General features: G+C 41.5%; 1 protein-coding gene across 3 annotated transcripts in view; it reads left to right on the top strand.

Annotated features, from left to right (window-relative positions):
- Positions 1–377: 377 nt before the first annotated feature.
- The window catches only part of pcnt (pericentrin), a 37,968-nt gene continuing 12,242 nt past the window's right edge, over positions 378–26,103 (top strand). Inside the window, exons 1-40 of one of the 3 annotated variants that reach the window (XM_014999752.2) lie at positions 378–598; positions 2,402–2,431; positions 5,096–5,272; positions 5,632–5,778; positions 6,771–6,920; positions 7,017–7,888; positions 8,001–8,336; positions 8,973–9,375; positions 9,499–9,915; positions 10,007–10,222; positions 10,305–10,400; positions 10,492–10,635; positions 10,817–11,072; positions 11,190–11,269; positions 12,806–13,094; positions 13,341–13,441; positions 13,647–13,758; positions 13,955–14,081; positions 15,158–15,277; positions 15,364–15,427; positions 15,534–15,638; positions 15,723–15,834; positions 15,919–15,959; positions 16,043–16,319; positions 16,393–16,543; positions 17,381–17,834; positions 17,947–18,144; positions 18,238–18,309; positions 18,978–19,082; positions 19,352–19,504; positions 20,153–20,299; positions 21,482–21,642; positions 21,892–22,058; positions 22,208–22,380; positions 23,063–23,225; positions 23,312–23,554; positions 23,955–24,187; positions 24,321–24,428; positions 25,340–25,360; positions 25,686–25,922. In XM_014999752.2, the coding sequence (XP_014855238.2) occupies positions 551–598; positions 2,402–2,431; positions 5,096–5,272; positions 5,632–5,778; positions 6,771–6,920; positions 7,017–7,888; positions 8,001–8,336; positions 8,973–9,375; positions 9,499–9,915; positions 10,007–10,222; positions 10,305–10,400; positions 10,492–10,635; positions 10,817–11,072; positions 11,190–11,269; positions 12,806–13,094; positions 13,341–13,441; positions 13,647–13,758; positions 13,955–14,081; positions 15,158–15,277; positions 15,364–15,427; positions 15,534–15,638; positions 15,723–15,834; positions 15,919–15,959; positions 16,043–16,319; positions 16,393–16,543; positions 17,381–17,834; positions 17,947–18,144; positions 18,238–18,309; positions 18,978–19,082; positions 19,352–19,504; positions 20,153–20,299; positions 21,482–21,642; positions 21,892–22,058; positions 22,208–22,380; positions 23,063–23,225; positions 23,312–23,554; positions 23,955–24,187; positions 24,321–24,428; positions 25,340–25,360; positions 25,686–25,922 (7,506 nt within the window). In that variant the 5' untranslated portion in view covers positions 378–550. The remainder of the gene's footprint in view (positions 599–2,401; positions 2,432–5,095; positions 5,273–5,631; positions 5,779–6,770; positions 6,921–7,016; positions 7,889–8,000; positions 8,337–8,972; positions 9,376–9,498; positions 9,916–10,006; positions 10,223–10,304; positions 10,401–10,491; positions 10,636–10,816; positions 11,073–11,189; positions 11,270–12,805; positions 13,095–13,340; positions 13,442–13,646; positions 13,759–13,954; positions 14,082–15,157; positions 15,278–15,363; positions 15,428–15,533; positions 15,639–15,722; positions 15,835–15,918; positions 15,960–16,042; positions 16,320–16,392; positions 16,544–17,380; positions 17,835–17,946; positions 18,145–18,237; positions 18,310–18,977; positions 19,083–19,351; positions 19,505–20,152; positions 20,300–21,481; positions 21,643–21,891; positions 22,059–22,207; positions 22,381–23,062; positions 23,226–23,311; positions 23,555–23,954; positions 24,188–24,320; positions 24,429–25,339; positions 25,361–25,685; positions 25,923–26,103) is intronic. The other 2 variants (XM_014999754.2, XM_014999753.2) reach the window with 2 other exon arrangements.

The following is a 26,103-nucleotide window of genomic DNA, read 5'->3' as shown; positions in this document are numbered from 1 at the left end:
ATAGCATTTTTTATATAAAGTGGCACTCAAGTAAGATTTGACTCTTTCTGCTAAATATGTACAGGTAATGAACTGTTAAAGAAATGTTAAAGAACCTAATGAGACTTTGGGAATTAAGCAATTAAACCCTTACATAGAGTAACGTGTTCGCATATTCAAACCTGCAATACAGAAGAGGTAGATTCATAGGCCTTATTGAATGGCTACAAGACCCGTCAATTAAACATCGGTGGCTATAAACACCAATGTGATTGGTCAGTTGTATTCTTGTTTTGAGTGACGTATAAGATAGGTGGGGCTTCAGAGGCAAAGTTCATTTGTTAAAAAAATATCACAATTTGATTGGACCGTTGGTGGAAGAAAACTGGTTAAGGGCGGAGTTCAACCGACTTGGCGGCCATACTGAATGTTGTCTATTGACAGTTAGACGTATTAGACTTCAACATTTTTATTAAGCCAAAGGGTCATATCGGATTAAAGAAATATAGTGGCTTTCCATTCCGGCACTAGGACGAATGTCCTAGACTGTTAATTACTGTATTACCAAGCTATGGATGAAGCTGAACGGCAAAAGAAGTTAGAAGTTGGGAGAGCCAAGGTTTGTTGCTAACGTTTGATGCTATCTGTTAGCAAACTCTTTTGTCATAGCTTTGCATCTGGTCACAGCTAATTGCGCCCACTCCTAAAATTGCTTAGCTTCTCTCGTAGTTTGTAAGTCCTGATTGGTAAAATACTGGCCTTAGCCGTTCAGTTTGATTTCTGTATTTATGAGTTGGCATTTACATTAATTAGCTTTCCGCTAGTAAACCCAACCTGCTTGTACATTGCTGTAAAAACAAGCGTACGGATTTAAATTGGTTAAAGGCTTAAAGTGTTAATAATTCATTGCTACGTTTGAACTGAGGAACTGAGTTCAAACGTTCCTCAGAGGCGCCCGCAGAGGCGGGCGATCTCTCAAACTACATTATTAAATTCATGGACATACAGATACTTTGTTGCTATGACGGATCTTTGGAAACTTAGGTCCGATAAAAATGTGATCCACCTTATTACTTTCAGAAACCTTATAACCGCTTAATGGCTCATGCTTCTAACTACATAATCCACAAAAACAGCTTGTTTCAGCTAACTACATGTAGTTCCCCCCACCCCCCGCCCTTTTTTGCTATTAAGGACACGCCTCTTAAATTATTAAATTACCAAAGACCAACCATTTAGAGATAAATTATCAATAAACGGGGCTTTTTATTGTTGTTATGCTCTCATCATAACAGATGAGAGCATAACTCATCTGTTATGCGCATCAGAATTGACTGATGCAGGATTATATTAATTGATGACAGTTTTAATAGAAAAAACATTGGGCCTGGGTGGATAGAGGATTGACTCTTTCTTTTGCTTAAGGTGATCAAAGTTATATTTACTTGTCTATCTCAGATAATCTTTTTCTCACATAGAAAGCCTGGGTCAGCAGGTTCATAGAAAATTACTACACAAAATGTTTGCACTTCCTGTTCCTAATTTAACTGTGAAATGGCTTGATACAGATGCAAACAGCCTCTTTTTGGAAGACGCAGTGTCTCCATTTGGGGAGTCTCAAGGTGTTGCTTAAGAGTTTGATCACCTCAGTTATCTTGTTCAGCCTTGTTGAACACAGAAAACCCACCATCCTAAAACAGAATGGATTTTGCAGAACCAGCATTTCAGACAAACATAAACAATAAATATAGGGGTACTGATAGCTTTTTAGTGACAAATAATATATCACTGATGTATTACATTTTGTTTTGTTTCAGAAAAATGGAAAAATAACCAGTATACCTTTTTCCTTTCTCTTTTGGTTAAATTATTACAGTGTCCCTTCTGCTCTTTCTGAGCTTTTCTAACAAACAAAACTTAATTGGTTCTGGGGTCAGAAAGGAGCGAATGTCCATCCAATTGACCAAACATCCCTTAGCATAAGCAACACTGTAAACCTTTTATACTGCAGTTTGATATTTTGTCCAGTTCGTCATTTCCCCTCTTTGGTTGTCAATTTTCTTGATGCAAGAGACATCCTCTCACGGTAATTGAATGATTATTGTTACCAGGAAAGATCTGCAATGTTGGTCACTGGTTAATGAATCATTTGTAGCTACTATGTCTTCAGCAGCATCAACCATCTGTTTTTACATATTAGTTATGGGCCAATGGTCATGAATGGTTTGCACTGAAAACTACAAGCTACATCGCGGGGGGAAAAAAGTGCATTTAATTGGGTCACTGATTTGGTCTAGCTAATTAATGTATTATGCAATTGGGCCACATTGCAGATGATTAGTTTAAAATGCAGCACTACTTTTATTATGAAGCAAAAACCTCCCAAACAACTTCAATAAACTGTTGATATTTCTTATAACAGAATTCATCCAACATGCCTCGAAGCCAGTCGGTAAGTATGGAAAGCAGTGACTAGCTGAGACTTTTTACTTCGTGTTGGGAATGATGATTGCTGGTGTATTGCTTTTACTGTTTTCTGTATATTATTTTTCTTGGGTGGCGGCCTGTCACTGTAATTCTGTTAAATTACTATTTAAGGAAGGCCTGGTAAAATAACAATCCATCACAAAAATTTAAGATAAAAATGTTGAACATGACTTATTTGCTTTTAAGGAAGAAAAGCAACAATTATTCATTTGGGGGAGAAGGGTACGTGCACAATAAGCACACTTGCTTCAAAGCTACTCCTAAATTTAGCTGGTCTTTGTTTGAACAATAGCAACATTTATCAGTAGTTTCCTGACTTATTTTGCTAAATGGTCTGTTGCTTTGGAATGACGACAAGCAGATGTAACTAATGGATCTTATATGTATGTTCAAAAGTATGATTTAATTATTTTTACCAGTACAGTTGCTTTACCTAATATAATTGGTGACTTTTAGTACCGATTATTGTTTTGCTAATAAAAAAGTTTTACTTTAAAAGCAGGTTTTCTGTGATTGATTTATTACCAAAAGCCTTAATTTTAAAAATTTGTTTACTATAGAATTATATATGGATTACTATTCCTTGTAGCTTGCTGTCATTTTAACATAGTTACTTTACTAACGGAGTGATGCCATTGGTAACCTGCCTACATCTGTTATATAATAAATATAAATTACCTTAATTAATTAGGTCACCTTGTAGAAAAATATTTTTTTGGACTGCAGATGTATTATCCTCTTATAGCAATGAATACATTGGTCACACAAACGCTTATTGTGACGGGCCTTCCCGTTTTGACACTTATCACTCTTCTGCAACATATAAATACTTTCACTTTCACCACTGCTCATTAAAAACATACACTAATAAGATATAGAGATTACTCAGAGAGTCAGTCTAAAATAACACTTCAGTATGCATTTGAACGTACACTGCAATGCTTATCTAAGACCATCAGATGGGGCAGTGGGTCTAAAGGATTACAGATTCTTTGTTTTGCTTGCGTTTCACACAGGAGATGTTGCTATGGTAATGCTTTGCTGTCAGTTGCTCTGATTTTTCTCATGTTGCCACAATGGAAGCGCTCCGTGTGTGTATGTGTGTGTGCGCAAAGATTGAACACCAGTAAGGCCCTGGTGGAGAGAATGGACTTCCTTTAAGCCAGTTGCACGGTGTGTTTTAGCATTCGTATCGTTGAAAACCTTTTCCACACCCTATTTTCTTTACAGTAGGCTAGCTGCTTAGTCAGACTCTCGGCAGTGCAGAAGTGGCCTTGGGCTAAACACAACTCATCTGGCTGATGTTTTTTTCTCAGATTTGATGTTGTGTGGCAGGCGGAAGCACTGAATACCACTAAGGATGGACGGTGGGCGGGCTAGTGATTAATTAAGAGCCTCAGACCAGGTTGCTAGTATTAGGGTAGACATAAAGAATAATGAAGCTGAAGAAACAATCCCAGATTGGACGCTGCCTCCTGCAATCTGGGAGTAGAAAGCGAAACCACAATATGATTTTTAACATGAGCAGAAACCCTGACACGCATGCACATGCTGTGCAGTCATGCATCATGCATGTGACTCATTGCACAGAGCAACAAGTAGGTCTCCAGGGAGCGCGTAATCTCGGATTGAATTGAGCACGCGCACTCCGCTGCTGCTTGCCACACATGGAGCTTTGTCTCCTCCTCTCCGTGTGAATGCTTCTCCCAGTCTCCACCCTCCATCCTTGGTCTAGACGTGTGCCATCATCTTTCCAAGAGTTTGCGGATCCCCGTGCTCCGGATCATGATCTAGGATGGTGGGCTCTGCAGGCTGTCGAGCAGCCAGCAGGAAATACAATCTAGACCAGGACCGGAAAACGGCTGACCCGCTATGGAAGGAGTGGGACCTCTGACCCTTCTGCAGGAAAATATGTAGATTGCACAGTTTTCGGCACGGATGGACAGCTCTGACAAGCTTTCTATCTAAGAGGGCTGCTGCTGGGGTCTGATCTGAGCTGCTGAAGGAAGGGATGGGCCATGAAAGAGAGGCGGCAAATAAGAAGAGGAAGGGAAGAGAATCTGCAACTGAAAGGATCCAGGAGTTCATATTTTACATGGCTTGATCTGGAATTGTGCCTTCCATTATGGAGTTATAGACTCAGAAGATTTGAAGATGTTTTTTAAAAGTTCTGCTTGAGGAAAATCGCTCAGTACAGTTTCTTTCTTTCTGGTCCTCTGTTTCGGGTCTGCTGAGGTTATTCTGAGTCATTAAATTCTGCTCATCTCATGGGAGGGTCCAGTTCTCTGGAGATCGGAGAATTTTTAGCGAGCTCACGTTATTTTGAACTTGGCTGCCTCGTCAGGTTCCGCTGTTCCCTATTTTGGGTGCGACTTTGGGATTTCTTCTCGCTTCACTAGCAGTTTCTCACAATGGGTTGCTGTCGCTTTCTGTCAACAATTCCTACTCAACTCTTCATACACTTTGTGCGCAAAAACCCACTGCTCTAATTTGGTTCAAATCTGGACTGGAGATTTCCCCCCACCCCTCTCCATATTTGACTCCTGAGTTTCACCATGCTGGTGGTTTGGTGGTGCTCCGTGATCCTGACCTATGTGTCCGTCTACCTGTCACTGTCCTTCCTGCACAGCTTGCTAGTTTCCGAAAGAAGCGGGCGAAAAGCAACAGTGCGGGGGCGGCGAAAAAGACGCAGAAGGGGAAGGGCCAGGCTGACTCGAAGAATGACGGCCAGACGCAAGACCATCGGGTAGAACCCCCTCCGCCGCCGGTTGACGCTGCGACGCTCGAAGGCAAGACCAGCTCAGAGGTAAAGTTGGGTAAAGTTCTTCTCTGGAAACTGTGTGCGAATGTACATATCTATTTTTTTTTAATATGTCCTTTCTAGTATCACACGTTTATCCAGTTTCTGTTCTTTAACATGTTATTCATGTACACATATACTTTAGAGAACTGGGTCACTAACCATCATGTTGCCTGTAAGGCCTGTTGTCATAGCAACCTGACCAGGATTAACTGAAGCATCATTTGCTTTTTTTTTTTTTTTTTTCTCCTACTTGTCGTCTCTCATTTTTGTTCAGTTTACATGAAGTGTACATTTAATACAGGATTTGTTCTGAATGTTTCGTTGAAATTTATTATTTTTTTGTTTGTTTGTTTGTTTTTCAGTCTGGCGGCTCAAACTCTGAGAAATCAGAAACCCAGCAGAATGACCAACAAGAGGATGAGTCCTCCACTCCGGAGCGAAGCCTCTCTCCTGTGGAGGACCTGACGGAAGAGGAGCTAGCTGCACTCACCGGGAAAGAGCAGCTCAAGGTATTCAGTACAGACGGTTAGACGTTCAGGATTCCTGCAGTTTGGAATTATTTTCCAGTTCTGAATACTGTAGCTGTGGAAATGGAGAGACAAACTACTGATAAACATTTGCATGTCCCGGCCCCGTTCTCCTCCTTTGCAATTCGTTCTTATAAATAAATCCTATTTGATTTTATAGATTTATGCAGCACTCCACGTCCCCTGGCAGATTAAGATCAAACGTTTTAATTCGACAATGAAGTTTGTTTTTGACAGCTTATTATGCAGCCGTCGCTGGCTGGATAATGTGGCTGAAAAACGCATCACGATATGAGCGTTTCAGATCAGTCGATCAATAATTATCGATTTGTTTTTTGTTTTTTCCAGTGAATAAACCGATGAGATTCCTCCTTCCCTTTTCTATCCAGATTCCTCTCCAGTTCTTGTTTTCTTTTTTTTTTTTTTTTCCCTTCAGTCCACAGTGTTTTATTTTTACACAGTTATGAGGCACGGTGGTGAACCCTGAAACTGCTGTTACACATGTACTCAACAGGTTGTTGCTAGGTAACCAATGAGTGGGTGAGCTAATTGATGCCTCCAACCTTGCTCAGTTGGCCCTGATGAGCTGAGCAACAAAAGCCTTTCCTCTGCCTACATCCCCCAGAATGCTGTGCGGTTCTGGATTGGACTCCAGTGAAATTATAAAAAATTCTATTGGACGCATTTTCTATTGACATCATTCATGTGTCTATGGCAGTATGACTAGTTAATGAAATTATTAGTTTAGTTGTCTAACTGGACCACTCAACAATATTATTGCCTCCAGTCATAATGATCAAAAAATATATATATTTTAAACCTCTTCAAAGACTGATTAATATTTTCTAACTGTAGAAGTAACCATATTGACATATTCCATTCAGTTTCATGGTTTCTAAAGCCCAGATGGTCAAATTTATTTTGAAAGAATGAAAACATTTGTTTCAATCGTGCCTAAATCTCCGCATCTGCAGCTTCTGCAGCAGGCTGTCGAGAAGCGGAATGAAATAATTGCCAAGCTCAGCCACAAGCTGCAAGAAGCCCTGTCGAGTAGAGATGAGATGCAGCTGCAGGCTCAGTGTCTCGCTGGACAGATCCAGGCTCTGCAGAAACGGCTCCAGCAGGTGAGTGGAAGCATTTTAGGACTGAGCTATTTATTTTATTTATTTATTTTTTTTTTGCAGTTCAAAGCTCCGTATTGATTGTTTCATTTCGTACAGACCAACATAGAGTTCCAGCGGATTAAAGGTCACCCGGGGGCCGAAGCCTTTGGTGTTGCGGAGCATCACCATGGCCTCTCTTCAAACATCAGGCATAAAAAGGCAACAGTAGAGGGGTCAGGAAATGCAGGCCATGGCTCCCAGCAGAGCCCAGAAGGCCTCAGTGGTGACAGCGACGCTGAGATTGATACGGTTTTACACAAGCTGATGTCTGAGCTGGAAGAAGAAAGGAAAAACAGCCAACGTATAAGTGCCGAACTAGAAAAGGAGATGGAGAGAAACCGACGCGTGCTTTCGTTGCTGGAGGAGGAGAGGGAAGAGGAGCGAAAAGAAAGCGAGGCCCAACTGCAAAAACTCCAAAACCAGTGCCTTGTCATGCAGCAGTACAAAGAGGAGAAGGAAGAGCTGAACAGAGAAGTGTCGGAGCTGAGGCGGAGGCTTCAGAATGAAGATTCCGAGAGGAGATCCGATTTGGATTCTGCCAGCTCCGCTTGCCGTCTCCGGAGCCTTGAGGAAGAAAAGCGGAGACTGGAGGATGAGACGCAAACGCTCAAAGAGGAGGTCGAGCACGTCAGGCAGCTGCTGGATAAGAGCGAAAGACAACTTCGGCAGAGGGAGAAAGAGGTGGAAGGACTGAAAGCTGTTAAGAACCGGGAGAACCACGCCAAAGCTGCCATCACTGCTGAGGAGGTTACGGTAGAGGAAGCCCACCTGGAAAGTGGAGCTGATGGCGAGGATCTGGACGCATCGGCACAAGGAGATATTCTGATGGAGCGGTACCTGTCCTCGGTTCCGCCAGCACATTCGCAATATTCAGCGGTAAATGAAGGTTTTGAACAACCCAGTCAACTGGATGTGACTGCAGACTGCAGGTAACAGAAGCTTTTGGATTGAAATGTCTTTTTTTTTTTTTTTCTTTTTTTTTTTTCCATGGTTTGCACGCTGGATGGCGCTAACGTTTCCCCTTTCTGCCTCTCTGTGCAGTTTCGAGCTCAACAGCGACGTTTTCGGTGACCAGCCGCTGTTGTCGATTTCATACCGTGTCTGCGAAGAAAACAAGACCAATCAGAACATCAGCAGCACGCAGTACACCGTCTCAGAGGCTGGCGATTCCAGTGGACAGTTCTTCTCTCGGTGGCTTCACGGCTCCGGTGAAATGGGTTTGAGTCAACTGTCCGACCAGCAGTTTGAGAAGACCGAGTTGGAAAAACAGTTGCTGAGCCAGCTGCGCGAGGAGCTGGCTCAGAAGGAGCGCGACTTGGGCGTGTTGCGGGAGGAAGTCCTCAAGAGCGCAGAGGAACTGGAGGAGGCGCGGAGCAGGTAAAGGAAAATAATAGACCACATGTTTGTAATTTTTATGGACAAACATGTGCTGTGGCTTTCAAATGTTTAATATGGTGTGAATTGGTCAAGCCAAAGCACAGTAGAGCATGGTTGAGAAGTGAAAATGAAATGATGCATGAAATATTTTTTGATTTATAAATAAAAAGCTGAAAGGTGGCATTGGGTTCAGCCTTCGTCAATCAGTTTTATAAGTTTAGACTAAAACCTTTGTTCTCTTTTGCAGAGTAGCCATAGCTACTTCAGATCAGCTGAAGGGAACCTGAACACAAATTTAGATTAAACTGGGTCTGACTGGGCCATTAAAGATGGTTTGATCCAGGGCTGGTCAAGACATTTGATTAAAATAATTTCTTTGTAGATCTGACTGTATGTTCAGACGGGTTTCGTTTTTCTTCTCCAGCGTTAAACAGTAAGCAGGTTGGCACACCGCACTTTTCCGATTTGAATTAGATTTTATTTTTATTTTTTTAGAAAAAAATAAATCTTTCTCCCATTTAAAAATTATGTGCTTGTTTGAGTTTCTCTGTCACCTAATTTATTTTTATTTAATTGCAGCCGTTTTTGATAATTTTATGTTTTGAATTTACGACTTGAGCCATTTTTTTTGCTCAGGTGGGCCCAGGTGACGGAGGAACTGCAGCAAGCTCTTTGTGAACTTGAGGAAGAGAGGGAGAGACGGAGGCTGGCCGAGGAAGAGATGAACTCGAGGACTGATGAGCAGGAAACCTCTGACTACAGAGACGGAGCCTTAATGGAAGGAAGGGGAAACGAAACCGTGGCAACATCGACGGGACGAGAAGCTGGAGGAACCGCAGAAACATCCCTGATTAGGTTTTCTGTCTCTTCGTCGGAAAACGTCGACGGATTTTCAGGACAACTAAATGAGGAAACGGAGGAAGAGGTTTCTCTCTTGGCTCCTCAAAATCAGGAGGAGCTGCAGGCGACGAAGCCGAGTCCAGATTCTTCCACGGATGTTTCAAAGCAGAGCGACGAGCTCCAGATCCAGACATTACAGGTATGTCACCCGACGAAGAGGTCACAGTTCACTGGGAATGTGAATATGCTTATGATTTCAAATGAGTGCAAATTGCACATTGAGTGATTTTTGTTTTTCTTTTTGTTCGCTACCTATCGCAAGGCTTACTGTGACCAGCTGAAATCAGAACTAGAGGAGACAAAGACGGAGCAGAAAACGACGACGACTCTCTTCGGTCAGAAGGCAGCCGAGCTCGATGCCGTCTCAAAGGAGCTCGAAGCGACCCGCTCGCAGTTTCTAAAGCTCCAAGACGAAGTTGGCAGACTGCAGCAGGAACTGCAGAAGAGCCAGGATGGTCTAGACTCGGCTGAAAGAGCGAAAAACGAGCTGGAGTCTCAGATTCACAGTCTGAGAGAAAACCTGGCCTGTTTGGAGGAGGCGCAGGCTCTGTCCGCGACACAGCGGGAGGAGGAGAAGAGGAAGGAACAGCAGATGGACGAACAGATAAAAAAGATGGAGCAGGTCCTGGAGGAGGAACTCGAGCAGTTTGAGAACATTATGAAAGCCAAGGATCTCGAGGTGAGATGCACGTAGCATAAACTTGACATATTTTTCCCATTTGATTTGCTCTTTTTGCTTTATTTATGTGACAAATAACATTATCTAACAGTTGGCTGAAGAAAAGGAAAAATGGGAGGAGGAGAGACAGGAGAAGGAGAAGCTGATCGATGCAACTCGTTTACTGGAGGAAAAACTGAAAGAGAAGGAAGAGGAGGTGAAGGCTGTCGTTGAGAAGCAGGCGCAGGCCATGGAGGAAGTGTCAGAAAAACTCAGAGCTTCTCACAAGCAGGAAATAAGAATCTTGGTAGAGAAACATCAGCAAGAGGTGGGATTCGCAAACTTCATAAATGGGGTCTTCAGATTACGATTATAGACGTTTCAGTATTTCCTCCTAAATAAATATCTAGATTTCTGAGTTGAACGATCGCCTGGAGACGGAGCTGCTGAAGCAGCGGGTCGTTATGGAGGAAGAGCAGAAGCAACAGATCGGCCTCATCAAAGAGGTATGAGTCGCTCTGGCAGATAAAAAAAATAAATACAACCTTCCCCTTTTTGTTTGTAGCTTGCTTATTCCTTATTCTGATTTTCCCTCAGGTAACGGAACGGGAGCACGAGAGGATGATGTCAGAACTGAAGGCCAAACACAACGAGGAGCTGGAACAGCTGAGGACAGAGGTGACCCTGGAGCTGAGGGAGAGCATGGAAGCTGCCCACCAGGCCGAGATGCATCAGGTGCAGGTGCGTTTTAAAATCCACAACTTCAGGGGAAAAAAAACCCAACAAACTTTTGTGACATTCTTTTGTATGTATAATAAAAATATAAATTTTAGTTTAATATGAATGTTTAAACATAGCCTGACACTATAGAGTTTGTGCTAGTAAAAACACACAAAGTCTCCAATGAGCAATATGTGTTTAGACCCAGAGGAGCATGGAACTCGAAGCTTTACGTCTGAGCCTGACCACGGCTCGCGCCTCTCAGCCGGCGACATCACAAGCGAACGTGCAGCAAGAGCAAGAATGTGCTGTCGAGGAGCTCCAGGCCTCTATGAGGGAGAAGTTCGCCCAGGAAAGTGCTCTTCTTCAGGCCCAGCATCAGTCGGACCTGGATTCGGTCAAACGGCAGAATCGGCAGCAGCAAGACCGGCTGCATGAGCTACACCAGCAAGAGATCGGTGAGTACAAGCAAACTGGAGCAGCTCTCTGCTCACATGTTTGGAAAATGTTTGCTCTGTCATTTATTTTTTTCTTTTTACATACATTTTTTCCCCTTTGTATTTGTGAATGTTTAGACGAGTTGAAGCAGCGTTTTGAGGCTCGTTTTGCTCGGGAGAGAGCTGCAACGGAAGAGAAACAAACTAAAGAAATACAGGTCGAGCTTGTTTTCGTCTTTCTGATATTGTTTTATACTTGATCTTTTTATTTCCTCAGGTTTTTATGTGACAGATCAACAAAAAATTACACAAAGTTGTAAAATGGAAATGATGTAGGGTTTTCAAAGTGTTATAAGTGTACCAAACCATCTTTAACTGAAGGAGTTTAGGGTTTTGTCTCTACCAGCTTTTCATCTAGAGAAAATTAGACGGATTAAAAGGAGCTCAAGTTTTTTAAGTTTTCCTTGTGATGATCAATTGGTGTGTGGGTTTGGCCCAACAATCAATCTTGTGCTGCTCCTAAGAGCCTTTTCCAGTATTTACATGTTGTTGTTTTTTTAGTTCTATTCATCTTCCCATCAACGCTGACTTACTTTCCTTTTCCTGCTGAAGAAAAGCACACCCACTTCTTGATTCTGCCACCACCACTCTAAGCTAAGAGTGACGTGTACAGTTAGCGGTCTGCCAAACATGCCATTCTGCTCGCAAGACAAAACTAATTTACACAGTTGGACTTCATTAACCTCTTGTTGGGGTGAGTTCTGAATGTAATTGGTTCCATGTTGGACCTCGTAGGAGGTTTATTGATTGAAAACGCAGTTGGTCATCTACACTGAATGAGAAAAATCTGAAGTGAAAAACCAATAGTTGGTGTCTAAGATTTTTAATGAATGATCATTTGTAGCCACAGCTTTTAAGGGCCGTGTTCAGTCTGTAGATCCGAAAATAACATAATTCTTTTCGGATTGTACAATAAAAATAAGCCCCACTTTTTCTTTTGTGTAAAATAGATTTGGAATAGTTGGAGGCAACTTTTCTGGCTCTTGTGAACCATGGAGATTTATTGTATAGGAAGGCTTTGCTCCACTGTCTTTGCATGCTAAATAGTGTATGCCATGGGGCGTCGATTTATTACCAACTGTAACATCATTGTGTATTTTATTCTAAAATTATCTGGACATCTTTATATGACTGCTCAGTCAGTCCTCGGTATGTGTTTATCATAAAACCTTTCTAGTTTCAACTCCTTGTATATCTTGTCGCCTTACAAGGAAACATGGAAGTTACAATCTCGGTTCTATGGAAATTCTGTAATCTGTCATCCCTAAAGTATGAACTGAGTAAGAAGACTTTTTTTGGCTTGCAGCACTTCATGCCTGGAACAAGTTGCAATCTAAACTTTCACTTCAAACCCTTGCAACATTGAAGGACTTTTAAAAATATGGTATCTTGGCAGCATAGATATCATCTGGGTTCTGTGAGCATATTTTAATGTGTGTTTGTTTTCATTGTTACTATGCTGCTCTGATCTCCATGCGACTAACTTGGTTAAATAATAATAATAAAAAAAAAAGCTGTACATATTTTAGACTTTGAAAACTATGTATCGCTTTCTTTGCATTTCATGATTATTTGCTACTTTGTTGGTCGCAAAACAAGATGCACTAAGATAATAAACGGCGATTATCTTTGCAAGTCACTGCTTCACTCATTGTCACTTTATTTAAAAGCTAATAAGAATATTTTTTTGTCAGGCGTTGACAGCACAGTGGGAGACGGAGGCTGAAACAACCAGCCAAAGGTCTCTGTCAGAGATTCAGAACCGTCTCAATGCCACGCAGACAGAACTGGTCAACACCCAGGCCTCCCTGGCAGAAACGAGCAGAGCTCTGGCAAACACCAGGGCGGCTCTGTCTCAGAGCCAGTCTGACCTACAGGAGGCGACGGCCGCTCTGGAGGAACTCCAAGCCTCCAGGACGGAGCAGGTCCAGAAACTAGAGGAAGACCTGGAACGAGCCTGGGCTGACAAAGAGGCTGCCACCAGTATGTTGTCGAAATTATCTTCCATTTCAAAACGAAAAAAACCCCGATTAGTTTAAGTTTTTCAACAAAAAGAAAACACACATTTTACATATTTGACTATATATGGACATTAGGAAATTGGGTAAAATTTAATTTTATCCATTGAATCATAGACTCTCAAATGCTGTTACATCATTATGTGGCACAATGCTGTTTTTTTCCTCTCCATTTAATTAAAAATTGAATTGTTCTGTGAATACCACTTAGGCTCTTTGGAGGAGTTGGTTTGCAGTCATATGAGGACTCTGCAGGAGAAAGAGCAGCAAGTACGCCACCTTGAGGAAAAAGAGCAGCAACTGCAGCAAGAGGTTAGTTGACTTTCCAACAGTGTCACTTCGAGTTGGAGCTCATTTCTTGCTTAAAAATGACAACATGTTCATGATTGTTTTAAGGTTTAAATTTGAGAGTTAATGCTTTGTTCCGTCATGTCAATCTCTGGTGTATAACCATGCATTTAAGTAATCTGGAACGTCATTTGTTTCATCTCAAAAGAAGTTCTGCTTTGTCTTTCAGGTTTCGCACCTTCAGGAAGAGAAAGCTTTGCTTAAAAAGAGCTCAGAGGAAGAAGTGGGTCAGCTGTGGACGCAGCTGGAGAGCATGAGAGCTAGCCGTCAAGAGCTGGGGGGTAAGATCATTACACCAACCTGACATCTGCAGGAGCGTGCACGGGCATGTGTCTGTTACCATGGATTTCTTCTTCTTCTTTCCACTGACCTTGCATGAAACGTTTCTTTATAAACCAGTGGCGTTCAGAGTGAAGTACGACGGTGAAAGTAAAACTAAACTAGACTCTTCTCTCTGTCTGTCTTCTCGTTTGCCAGAGCTGAAGCAGCAGCTGATCGCTCGCTCGTCTCAGGTCGATGACATCGAGCGTCTCAAGACGGAGTTCAGCGAGCAGAAACGAGAAATCAAAGAACTGCATGAGGCCGAGCTGGAAAACCTCAGGAAGTACGACGACGACATAACCACACACCTGGTCTCGCGCACTAAACTTGGACCTTGCCTTTCACGTCTCCTGTGTTTGCACTTTTCCACGGCAGTACTCTGCATTCACACGAAAAATAACTAGATTATGACAAGCTCTAAAGAGGTGAAACGGATAATATCGCTGGTGTTAAAACATTCTAACACATTTATGGAGTATTTTGGCAACAGTAAAATTAAGTTAATGCAGTGTAAAAATGATGTACAAGGTGTGGAGTAAACAGTAAAGTGGTGCAATATACTTCATAAATGTTAGAACATATAAATCTAATTTATGCAAAAATGTGGTACTAGAGAGCTTTGCATTTATTTATTTTTTTAGCAGCTGGATTAATATTACATTTCAGTCCACAATAAAAACAAAAAAAAATACAGAAAAACAAAATACAAATCTGTAAGTAAACCATCTTATGACTTACTTTCAAAAGAAAATTGCATTTAAAAATCAAGTGACTTGCTCAAAAGAAAAAATCAGATCATACCGTTTGGGTAATTTTTTTTTGTTTCACCAGTAGGTATAACATGTACAGTAGATAATTATTTTTTTACGACATTTTCATGATGGTCTGAAGAGGATGAAGTGTAAAGCTGCTGGTTTATTTGCGTTAAGACATATTGAATGTAGCAGCATCTGGATTTATAAGGTAGGATGAACCACAGCAAAAATGTTTCAGTTTCTACTCAAAGTACAATTTGCTGTATATTATCAAAATACAAATCATATATATATATATATATATATATATATATATATATATATATATATATGTATGTCTGCTTATTGACTCAGTTGCAAACTACATTTTATTTGACTTGAAAAACTTTGACAATATATTTTTTAAGTTGCGTTCCACTGTTTTCATATATTATGTAAATTACACAAATCTGCTGTTTGTGTATTGTCAAACATGTTTTTTAAACTTTCGTATACCTTGATACAGATAACCAGTTGTTGTATAATTTTGTGCTGCAGCTGAATCTGGTAACGGTGTCTACTTTGCTCTGTTGTGCAAGAATCTCATAACTTTATTCCTCCTTAGGTATTTTGAGAAGCGGCTGCACGCGTCGGAGGAGACCTACAAAGAGGAAGTAGCTCTTCTGCAGCTGAGGCTGGTCGAAAGCGCCTTGGAGGAATCTGTGATGAAAACCGCAGATGACAGGTATGTTGGTAGGCCCTCATATGGACCGTTTCTCCAGTGCTGCGTAAATATGTCGGAGCATTCATTCCTTTGGTCTTGATTTCCAGCGCTATGCATCACATTCTGGCTGAGGAAGAGAAGGATGAAAGAGATGCATCTATTGCTCACACTGTAAGAATCCGGAGAAGATTTAAAGTTAAACAATGTGATATTTATTTATTTTTATTTTATTTTCTCTGTGAAGATCCATCATTGTGTTGGCTTTTCTCTTGCGCAGGAATCATTCGACAACTTGCGTGTTGAGCTGGAGGAGAAGCATGCAATGGACCTTTCCCGGCTGGAATCTTCCTTGGCTCTTTCTTATAAAGAAGAGTTGCGGCAGGTGAGGCGCCGTGTCAATTTCACATAAGCTAAAGTAAAAACCTGACGCTTCAGATTGTGAGTTTTCGTCGTCGTCGTCTCCCAGGTGCGCTCAGACCTCACGGACCGTTACTACGAAGAGCTGCAAGAGATGAAGACGCGTCATGCCCTGGAGTTGGAGCAGCTCCGAGCCAAACTTTCTGAAAGCCACTTACAAGGTGCCTCGCGACTGCAGCTTTCAGCAAATAAAACGCTCACTTTCCTTTTTGAAAGATCTTAACGTTGATAAAATATTCGCACAGATCTCACCAGAGTGCATTTGGAGGCAGAAAGGCAGGTAGAGGTGAGGGAAATCAGTTTGTAACATCTGATTTGAAATTTTGTCAGCATTTTTGTTCTCATTTCAGTGTTTTCATCCTTAATCAGGTGGAGGTAGAACAGAGGATGTGGCGTCTCACTGAGGAGCTGCAGACGGGGACGACGGTCATCCACACACTTGAGAACAACCTTGCTGCTCTGAGTAAACGGCATGAAGCTGATCACGGGGAGGAAAGTTTGAAGAAATGGAGAGAAGAGCTTCTACAGGAACACGAAAACGAGATCTCTGCCTTGCGGTCAGAAAAGAAATGCCTTGAAGAAGCTCTTGATAAAGAAAGAGAGAAGTTAAAGTCTCTTGAACATTCTCTAGATGACGATGATGAAGGTCGGCTCTCGTACACGAGCTACGTTGGTTACGTTCGAGTTCTTCGGTTTTTACAAAAACAACTGTCTTCCAGGCCCACAGCTTCTGATGGTAAAACGACAATTGGAGGCTCAGTACGACGACGAACTGCAAAAGGCACGGAGCTGCATGGCTGAAGAAACAGAAGAGCTCAAAGCTCTGCTTCAGGAGCAGAGCGAGGAGAAGCTTCGACTAGCCCAGCAAAGGTCAGATCCGACACGTCGGGGTTGCGTTTGCTGTCATTAGGGTTGTTCTACTAAATCTGAAAGTACATGAAGAAAATCCAACTGTATTTTGTTTGTGTTAAGGACTAGAGATGCACCAAGCAGACTCAAGAAATTGGCTCTAGTTAGTGATTGGCAGGATAATTACCCCCAAAATCAGTGATGTGAAGGAGTAGTTGGATAAATGTTTCTGACAGATAATGCATAAGTAGCATCGATATACACTAATATTGTATTGTCATTCATTCTTTTAATGAATTTGAAGGGTAAGTTCTCATGTTCAGGGAGCCTGAACTCCATGTAATGGATCAGAGGAATGTAATCTTAAAATGTTTAATCTCAAAGATTAAATGGTTATATTATAAGTCATCATTTTGGTTTTAGTTTCTAGTACAAAAAATTTAGGACACTTGAATTAAGATAAGAATAATGTAAAAGTAGCATTTCAGCAGAGATTTGCAAGCATAATTAAGTGAATAATTCCTGAGTATGCATTAGAAAGTACTAGTTCCACTGCAGCAGATCGTTTTCCACTTGTAACTGGACATTTTTTCTGTTTAAAGTGGATTTTTTTTTTTTTTTTGTATCTATATTCAATATTTATTGACTTAAAACAAGCTTATTTATCTTTTCTGTAAAGTTGCTTATAGTTATTCTGTCTTAATAACTTAGTATGCTAAAAATATTTGCACTAGAGACGAGACAAAAATCCTTGGTTAAAATTTTGTTTTTCATCAATAATTATTTAACAAACAAATGAAAGCCAGCTACTTTCTGTTACTTTCCTTTGAGCTCGTTTTCCTGTGCCCACGTCTCCAGGTTTGATGAGCAGAAAGCGGAGTTGGAGCGGCGTTTGGTGCAGAGCTGTGAAAAGTCTGCGGCAGAGTTGGAAGATGGGCATAAAGCCGAGCTTGAACATGAGAGGACAAGGCTCCTAAACAAGCACTCGGAAGAGATGAACGCGCTCCACGCCGAGCACAAAGCCCAGCTGGACTCACTCGGTGCCTGTCACAGAGATCAGCTCGCGGCTACGGTCAGTGAGCTTGGAAATAAGCACAAAGCTGAGCTTGTTGCTCTGGAATCTGCCCTCGATGCTAAACGAATAGAGGACCTTAAAAAACTGGAAGCTGCTTTCAAGGAGACCAGTCAGGCCCAGTTGGAGGCTTTGGAGGCAGAGCTGGCGCACAGACACCAGGAAGAGAGGGATGAACTGGAAAAGAGAATGCTGGGAAATATGGACACTTTGGAGGCCACATACTTAAAAGAAGTGCAAGTAAGTAGAGACGAGCCATTTGACCCAATAAGGTTGAGCTTAGTATTTACAGGGCGAGCGTTGACGGGGTTTTTTCCCAGTTTAATACTTCATGTATTCGATTTTATCTCAGGTTTTGCGTGATGAGATGAATCGGCTTGAGGAGGAGCATCGCCAGGATCTGATTTCCAGGATTTCAGAGCACAAACAGCTGATGGAGCGACAGACTGCAGAGCAGCTGTCCATCAGGGAGGAGCTGAAGAGAGAGCTGGCTCAGGTTCACATGGACAAGTTCAAGGCCATGGCAGCTGAGCTTAACCACGTTCACAAGGTAAGAAACTGTAGCCTCACTGTTGAAGTTCAGTCTGTGAACACATGACAGCTACACAGTTGGTTGATCATTTCACATCAATCTGTTTCGCAGATGGAGCTGGCTGCTCAGAAAGAGACGCTGGATACAGAACACTGCAGAGCGTTGGAAGCGCTTAAGCAGCAGGTACAGCTGTCCCTCAAAATGCATTTGATTTTCCTTTTTAAGTCACAAAGCCAAACAATCAGAAGCCTATTATGTCCTGCATTCATTCTTATAGTATTACATTATGAACTTTCAATTTAGGGAACAGGTTTGCTCAACATCTCCCCTGCCCATCAACATTTTTTAGGACATAAATACTAGGTTTGAAAGAGAAAAAGGGAGTTTAAAGTCAAAGTAATTGACAATGAGCTTTTCTGAAGCAAACGACTATCTTGATTTTTATTTTATTTTTTTTAAACTACATGGACAAAGAGACCTGTTGTAGCAAAGAAGCTGAAGGAAGCTGAGCCCGCATGGTTGTTATCCAGACATGACCAAGATATTACTGCTTTAGTTCAGCTGGTGACCATTAGGAGGGAGGGGTGGAAAACAGGGGAGCCGATTGTACAATCACTGTAGATGTTTTTGTGTTAACTTTTGAAGTTTGCGGTTGCTTATTGAGACTCTAAGCAACTTAAAGCAAATATGGGCAAAACGGGGTTCAACCAAAAAATTACCATTTTCTGGTAACTTGGTAACTCGACTATAGCTGCGAGCAAGTAGTTTCAGAGCTTTCTTTGAATGTTTTAAACTAAAACTGAGTACTGTACTGTGTTTTTTTTTTTTTTGTTTTTTGTTTTTTTCTTCAGGTTTTGGAACTGGAGCAGCAACACGGCACGGCCCTGCAGGAGCTGTCGCACACCTACGGTGTTGAAAAGGAGCAACTTATAGAGCAGCATCAAAGTCAGCTTCAGGTGGGTGTTGCACACAAATGATCAGATTATAGTTGTGTTTGAAGTGTGGATGCTCGTTAATAGTTTCCTCTAAAGCTCTTGTGCTGGTGGCTCTTACAGGCCATTAGAGAAGGGATTACACTAAAACATTGTTTATCCTCTATAACGGCATGTTTCTCTGTAGATGCTGGGTATTTATTTATTTATATTTTTTTTTCCAACTTTGACGTACTAAAGGTGTTGCCAGCTGCAAACCATGCCATTTGAAATTGTGTGGGTTTCCGTTGTAGGAGCTGAGGGGAACTTCTGCACGCGAACTGGACGCCTGTCGCCGGGAGCTCGAAGAAGAGTCGGCAAGGCAACGGCAGCGCTTCCAGGAAGAGGTGGAGCTCCTCAAAGTTCAATCGGAAGAGCGACTTCAGGACAAGATTAACCATCTGAAGGTAAAAACTAAATTGTTCAGGCATGAGAAGAAAAAGATGAGACGCTCGGAAATGTCAGACTGATCTCTTCAGTTTATTTTACCCTATGTTTTAAATCTTTTCTGTTTTTTCTTATTATTTTTGAAATGTTATGTAGAATACTATTGGGAATATTACGTAATGGCGAAGGATTATCTGGCGCTACAGTGTGTGTGCCGATTGTGAAGCCCCCTTTAAGCTCCAGCTGCACCAGTTCAGAGGATAGTTCCCTCGCTTGGACTCTGTCCCATTTGAGCTTTACTCAAACCCAGTTTTCTCCTAATCCCACCAGCATATATGTACAAGTGTTGACGTCCGTCTGTCTCCATTCTCAATCTGTGCTCTTCTGTGCTGCGCATGTGTTTCCGTTCATTCATCTGAACCACAGCTAAAAGGGATTGGATTTAGGGTTTTTTATTCTCTAATGCCAACGGTTTTAAGGCAGCAAATGGGTATTTAATTGTTGACCGTTTCAAATGTGCAGCCAGACATTCAGGCAGAAGATGGCCACTGATTTAAGGAAAGTATAACTTACAAGGTGTTGCCGCTCATTTTTCTCTCGGGTTTTTTTTTTTTTTTTTTTTTCCGCTCTGCATCTTCTGCTTCTGCTTTGCATCGTTGCCATCGAAGACTGAATTTGAGGAACGGAAAAAGGTGGAGCTTGAAGTTTTGAGGCGGAGCTTCACATCTCAGCAGCAGGAAAAGGAGCAGATCTACACGAGCAAAATGAGCGAGCTCACCACCCAGCTGCAGCAACTTGAGGCTGTAGTTGCCCAGGTACTGAAAACGCCTGTACATAACATCTCTTGCTCATCTCGTATGTCTTGCCCATTTGGTGCAGATGGAAGGTGTAAAACAACATTTGATGTTGATTCCAGTGAGTGAATCACTTAAATTATTCAGTCGTGTATAAGTCAGGTTATGATTTGCAGATAAAGATTTGCACCATAACAAAATGCAAAATTCATATTTCATGTACAGTGGAGATGCTACGTTATAATTATTTTGCGATACATGTTTAAAGTTTGACAAGTTAAGGTTCTCACTTTCTAACTTTTGTTCTTATTGGTGGTATTAATTGTTTGAATTTCTTCAATTTTTCTCATAGCTATTTTGGGAAGAACAACTAGTTGAAAAACTTTACATTACTTCCTTTTTGAGACTTAAGAAGTTCATTTGAAGTTTTATAAAAAAATAAATAAATTTAAAAAATTCAAGTAATTTTTTGTGGAATCCTATTTGCTTTGAAGATTACTAAAGCATTTTCTTTTTATTAAAAAAAAAAACGACATAAATTTTTATAAATTTTAAGGACTTTGTGAATCCGTAGTTATCAAATGATTTTCCAGTTTTTTTTTGTTTTTTTTTTTTGTTTTTTTTGTAATCGGCGTCTCCCTCCCCCATCTAATTGCTGGCAGTAAAGATGTTCCCGTTTGTTTTTGTTTGTTTCCATGACATCTTTTGCTCTTTAAAGTAAAATATTAACACACACTCTGGTTTCCATGAGGTTGGCATAGAGAGGTTTAACAGGAGGTGGAGGCTGTTGCCATGGCAGTGGCATTGTTTTATTGAGCTAGGTGGCTGCTGGAGGTGAGTTGAGGAGGGAAAAGGGGGGGGAACAAGAGGGAAGACATAGAGAAATCAAAGGTAAGAATAATAACAACTGAGCTGTGAAGAAGCCATTACGGCATTCAGATAGATTGAAGTACAACCCAGCTGCACTGACATGATGCTCAGAAGTGGATGTCAGTCCTGCTGGATGATTAGAAGTTAGTGGGTGTTGCATTTTGGCTAGTTTTAACAAGAGTCAGGGACTGTGTGGATTACTAATTTTAATTTTAAAGACTCTTCTTCTGGACATTTAAGTGACTTGATGCAATCCTTAAAATGGATAAAAGAGGAAGGAGGGAACGTTTAGTTTGGGGAGTGGAATGAATGAAAACTGTCTTCCTCCTTCAGCTGCGTGCAGAAATCGGGTGCTTGCAGGACGAGTTGCACGGGAAACGTGCAGAGATGGAGACGTTGGACACTCTCCTCCAAAGAAGGGAACGAGAGAGCCAGGAGGGGGGAAACCTGCTGAAGATGCTCACTGATGACTTGCAGGATGCCAAAGAGGAAAAGTAAGTAATTATTGTGGCAGTTTGAATAAATTATAAAAGGTATATAAAAATGTTTGCCGAGTAATTTTTAAGTGGCACTTTTCAAGCACAGCCAGAATTTGTCACGTTTCAGATTTTAGTACTAAAATAGCCTGTGATTCGACCTCAGTAAATCTTAGATTATTTATGGCTGCAATAAATGTATGTGTAAAAAGCATTGAACCGGAATCTGCTGTTTTTTTTTTTTTTTCTCTCTCTCTCTCTCTACAGGACCAAACTGTATGGTGCAAATGAGAAAATGAGTAAAGTGCTGGTTGAGATGCTTCGCAGTGTCATAGCAACAGAAGAACTAATCGGACAAAAGATCAACAGAAGGATCCAAACAAACGAACAGACGACACAGAAAAGTTCAAAAGAGCACCGAGATCAGGAATCGGGTCTGTTGATCTCAGACTTTACTCCATTTAGGATTTAAACTGCTTGAATAATATCACCATTATAAGAAGCAGCTGCCTTTTTATATGTATATATACACACTTAAATGACATGAAATAAATCTTTCTTTTCTTATCCACATTTATTTCAGTTGTAGATTTGACATCAGAGGAGATGGAACTGACCCAAATGCTGTGCGAGAGTCTGCTGGTTGCAGACACTCAGATCAGTCCTGCAGGAGAAGAATCGGCCCTTAAAGCCTGCAACAGGCTGCGTCTGGCAGTGGAGACTCTCCTGGACCTGCTCCATCAAGCTCACACACAGGTAAAGAAACTCTGCAGACATGGATTTATTTGCGCTCATGGAAAGATGTGCAAGGAGCCTTGAAATTAATTTGTATCTTGTTGCAGTACAATAATCCATTTGGAAAATTAGGTGGGGTGGGGGAGAGTACATTTAATTAGAGAAACTATATATAAAGGGTGGATATCCTTTAAAAGAAAAATACTTTAAATTCATTTAAAAAATGTAATTTGATCTTACATACAATAACCACAGGTTTTAAACATTATCATGGCAGGACTATTTATTCTGGCATTTTCTCTGTAGTGTTGTTTTTTGCCAGGTAAAAGTTTTGATTGCATGCAGACATCTTCATTCTACTGACTCAAATTGGATGAGGCTACCGCTAACTAGCTTCTAATAACCTTGCTAGTTACCTTTTTTTAACGTCTGTCATTGGTAAGTGTAAATTATTACCAGTTGGCTGGACGACATCCATCTTCGCCACTAACTCACTTCTGTTGCCAAACAGTTAGATGCTACAATCCCTTGGCACTATTGTATGTAAAATATGGAATTTTTCTTTTGTGCCTTTTTTTGTGATACAAGTCTTAAATTCTTAAATTTGAGCTGGTGAAACCTGCAGAATACTTTTTATTGGTCCGTTTTGTCAGTAGGACAGCATTTGATCATGTGTCTCTGGATTTGTCTTTTTTTGCTGCAGTTGGAGCAGACTTGCCATGTTCATCTTACCCTTGAGGAGAAGTTCACCCAGGGCAGAGATGATGCCACCCAGCTCCGTCAACAGCACCAGCTCCTGATGAAGCAGCTTGATGAGGAAGCCAAGATGAAGACTCGCCTCCAGCTGGAGCTCCACAAGGCAGAGGGTCAGCTACGTTTTGCTAATTGAGTTTTTCTGAGAGCATTTCTTTGGTAATTCCTTTATTTTTTAAATACCGGTTGTTGTTTTCAGGGCTTTTGGACGGCTACGTGGCTGAAAAAGCTGCCTTAGAGGAGTCCCTGCAGCAGAAGGAGGCTCAAGAAGAAAAGCTTGTCGGGGAGCTGGAGGGCCTGAAGGTGAAGCTGCATAAGATGCAGAGTCTCACCGCGGAGCTGGACGCCGTCAGAGGAAAGTATCAGGAGCTCACGGAGGAGCACACCATTCTCCTGCGCCAGAAGGAGCATCTCTCTGCTGGACTTGGGGAGAGAGAGAAAGGTGAGCAGAATCCATTCAAAATCACGATGGAATAAATTAAAATTTAAAATGTCATGAAATAATATTTCTGTAGCAAACTGTATCGCCTCTTTGAATCAGCCTTGACCATGCACTTGTATAATATCTGTGCTCAGATGTCCCATCTCTCCATTGGCCATTGGCTCAATTTAGATCCTGGTGCAGGTTTGTGGGTCAGAGTGGAGTGTGACTGTGTGTGTTTGAGTGGGAGTGGGGTGGGGGGATTACTTTGCAGTGTAAGGTTGCGGTGCCATTTGCTGTTTCCTTCTTCTTTTAGCTCAGTATGTGTAACTGTGTGTATTAAAGCTGTATTGTTTTGTTTTCTGAGCTGCGTTTGAAGAGATTTGCGACCTTCACCCTTCCCCTTTTCGTTCTCTCCAAGCTTTGCTGGCAGAGGCGGAGCGTCTGACCCAGGACAGGCTGGACCTGCAGAGGCAGGCGGAAAAGGACCACAAGTCTCTCTCGCTGCGCCTCAGGAACCTGGAGAGAGAGCTCGAAGATCAGGAAACTAAACTCCTGGAGAAAGAGCTGCAGCACAAGAATCACTCTGAAGACCTCAGTCAGCGTGTCCAAGCGCTCGAGAAACAGCTGAAACACGATCGGCAGTTTATAGAGGTGAGCTTATAAACTTTAATGAAGCACACCCTTTAATGTGAAGTAACATATTTCTTTGGCTCGTTCTTGAGTTTGAGTGTCGCATTTTCGCATCTCGGATCGTCTCTCACACGGTTTGTTTTGCTGTGTGCAGGAGCAGGCCGTGGAGCGGGAACATGAGCGAGACGAGTTCCAGCAGGAGATCCGCAGGCTGGAAGCCCAGCTCAGACACACAGGAAACGGAGACAACAAGGCACACAAGGTGAGAGCCGTTACCTCTGGTTTACCAAACTTTTACTCTTAATTTTCTTCTCCACGTTTCCGAAATCATCAGTTTGAAAAAGTGAATGTGTGACTCCCAATAAATAAGGAAGTAGATTGGTGGGATCATTAAATGTTGAATGACGCAAAGTGCGATCAGAGCCACAATCAGTGAAAATGGGGTGATGGGAGGCAATAAGTTCATGTTAAATAATGTCAGTAATAACAATGGGGAATATCCAGTTCAATATTAATGGGCACCAGTTGGAAGAAAAGTCTTCACATTTCTTTGGATTTTAATGCTAAACAATTAAGTCACTGATCATATTTGTAGGCATTAACCCACTTCAGAGTGTGAACGCCTACATACATCTATTCTTTGGGGTGTCAGTAGTTTCTTGTTTTGTTAGATTCTAATAAAACTGTAGAGATTAGATGTGAGCCTTTTTTATGAATATGAATATCAAGAGAGAATGCAGTGATATGCAGTGGTCAAGTAGGGATTAAAAAAAAAAAAAAAAGTGAGACGTGCAGGAAACGAAGATAAAAATGGGCAACATGGTGAACTGAACCAAACACGATGTAGCTCAGTAATTGTAAATCTGCTCTAAATGCTCTTGAATCAAGGTTATTTTAACCCATTGCTGTGTGTTTGAATTGTTGTGTAACTAACAGAGATGAGCTTACAAAATCGTCAGTGTTTCCCAGCATAAATGCATAAAACGGAAATCCTACACTGAAGCGTAAACTTGTTTTTTACGTTGTTAGTTTGTGCTTCCCACGTATAATTTTTTTATAATTTTCCCAGCAGGGACACAAATCAGTTAATTGAATTATTGATGCTGTAATTTGATTGCCAATGAGCCTGACTGTTGCTATGTGCTTATCCCTGTGCTGAATGGATTGCTGTAGTTTGAAGACTTGCTGCTGCAGGTATGGAATCTGTCGTGTCATTTTTCATTGCTCCTCTGACACTTGTGCATAACTTTCCCTATTTCTCTGTAATCATCTGTAGTCTCTTTAACTGCGTTTGTCATGAGTCCAGTATTCTTTACCATCATTCAATAGCAAATAGAATATTTCCGACCTCTTGGGGATGGTTTACCTTAAATCTCTTGATTGGCTGCAAATCTGGAATGGCTTTTATCACTTTTATTGCAAACCTTGTAGTTTTCCCTTTTTTAATTCTAACTTCTCTACAGAAAACTCCATATTTGAGTTGGGAAGAAAAAAAAAACTGTTCCTGTTATCACTGCAGGTGGAGAGCCTTCAATCTATGGTCAACGATAAAACGGACGACCATGCCTCATTACTTGAGGCCAATCAGCAAGCACAGCGCGATCTGGCAGAACGCAACGAGGAGATAGACAAGCTAGCAGGACGGATCCGAGAGCTGGAACAAGCGCTGCTCAACAGCGCAGAAAGCGTCCGAACCGTCAACGAACTGGAGCAAGAGCTGCACAAAGCAAAGCAAAGGGAACAGGAGCTCACACAAGTAAGAGCTGCTAACACACTCCCAGATCAGTTCCAGTGTTGTGCAAGTATTTACATGCTGTGAGGGTTTTTTTTTTATTGGTTTGCCACCTTAAAACCACAAACGTTGATGTGTTTTGCTAAGGTTTTGTGTGCACAAAAGAACATGTTTGTGCTTAGCCTCCCAGACTGAATAATTTGAG

This window comes from Poecilia mexicana, unplaced genomic scaffold (genome assembly GCF_051168715.1).
Source record: "Poecilia mexicana isolate PSO_F unplaced genomic scaffold, ASM5116871v1 scaffold_22, whole genome shotgun sequence".
NCBI lineage: Eukaryota > Metazoa > Chordata > Actinopteri > Cyprinodontiformes > Poeciliidae > Poecilia > Poecilia mexicana.
Note: the sequence above shows the minus strand (reverse complement) of the source record. Positions and strands in the feature narration are given on the sequence as shown.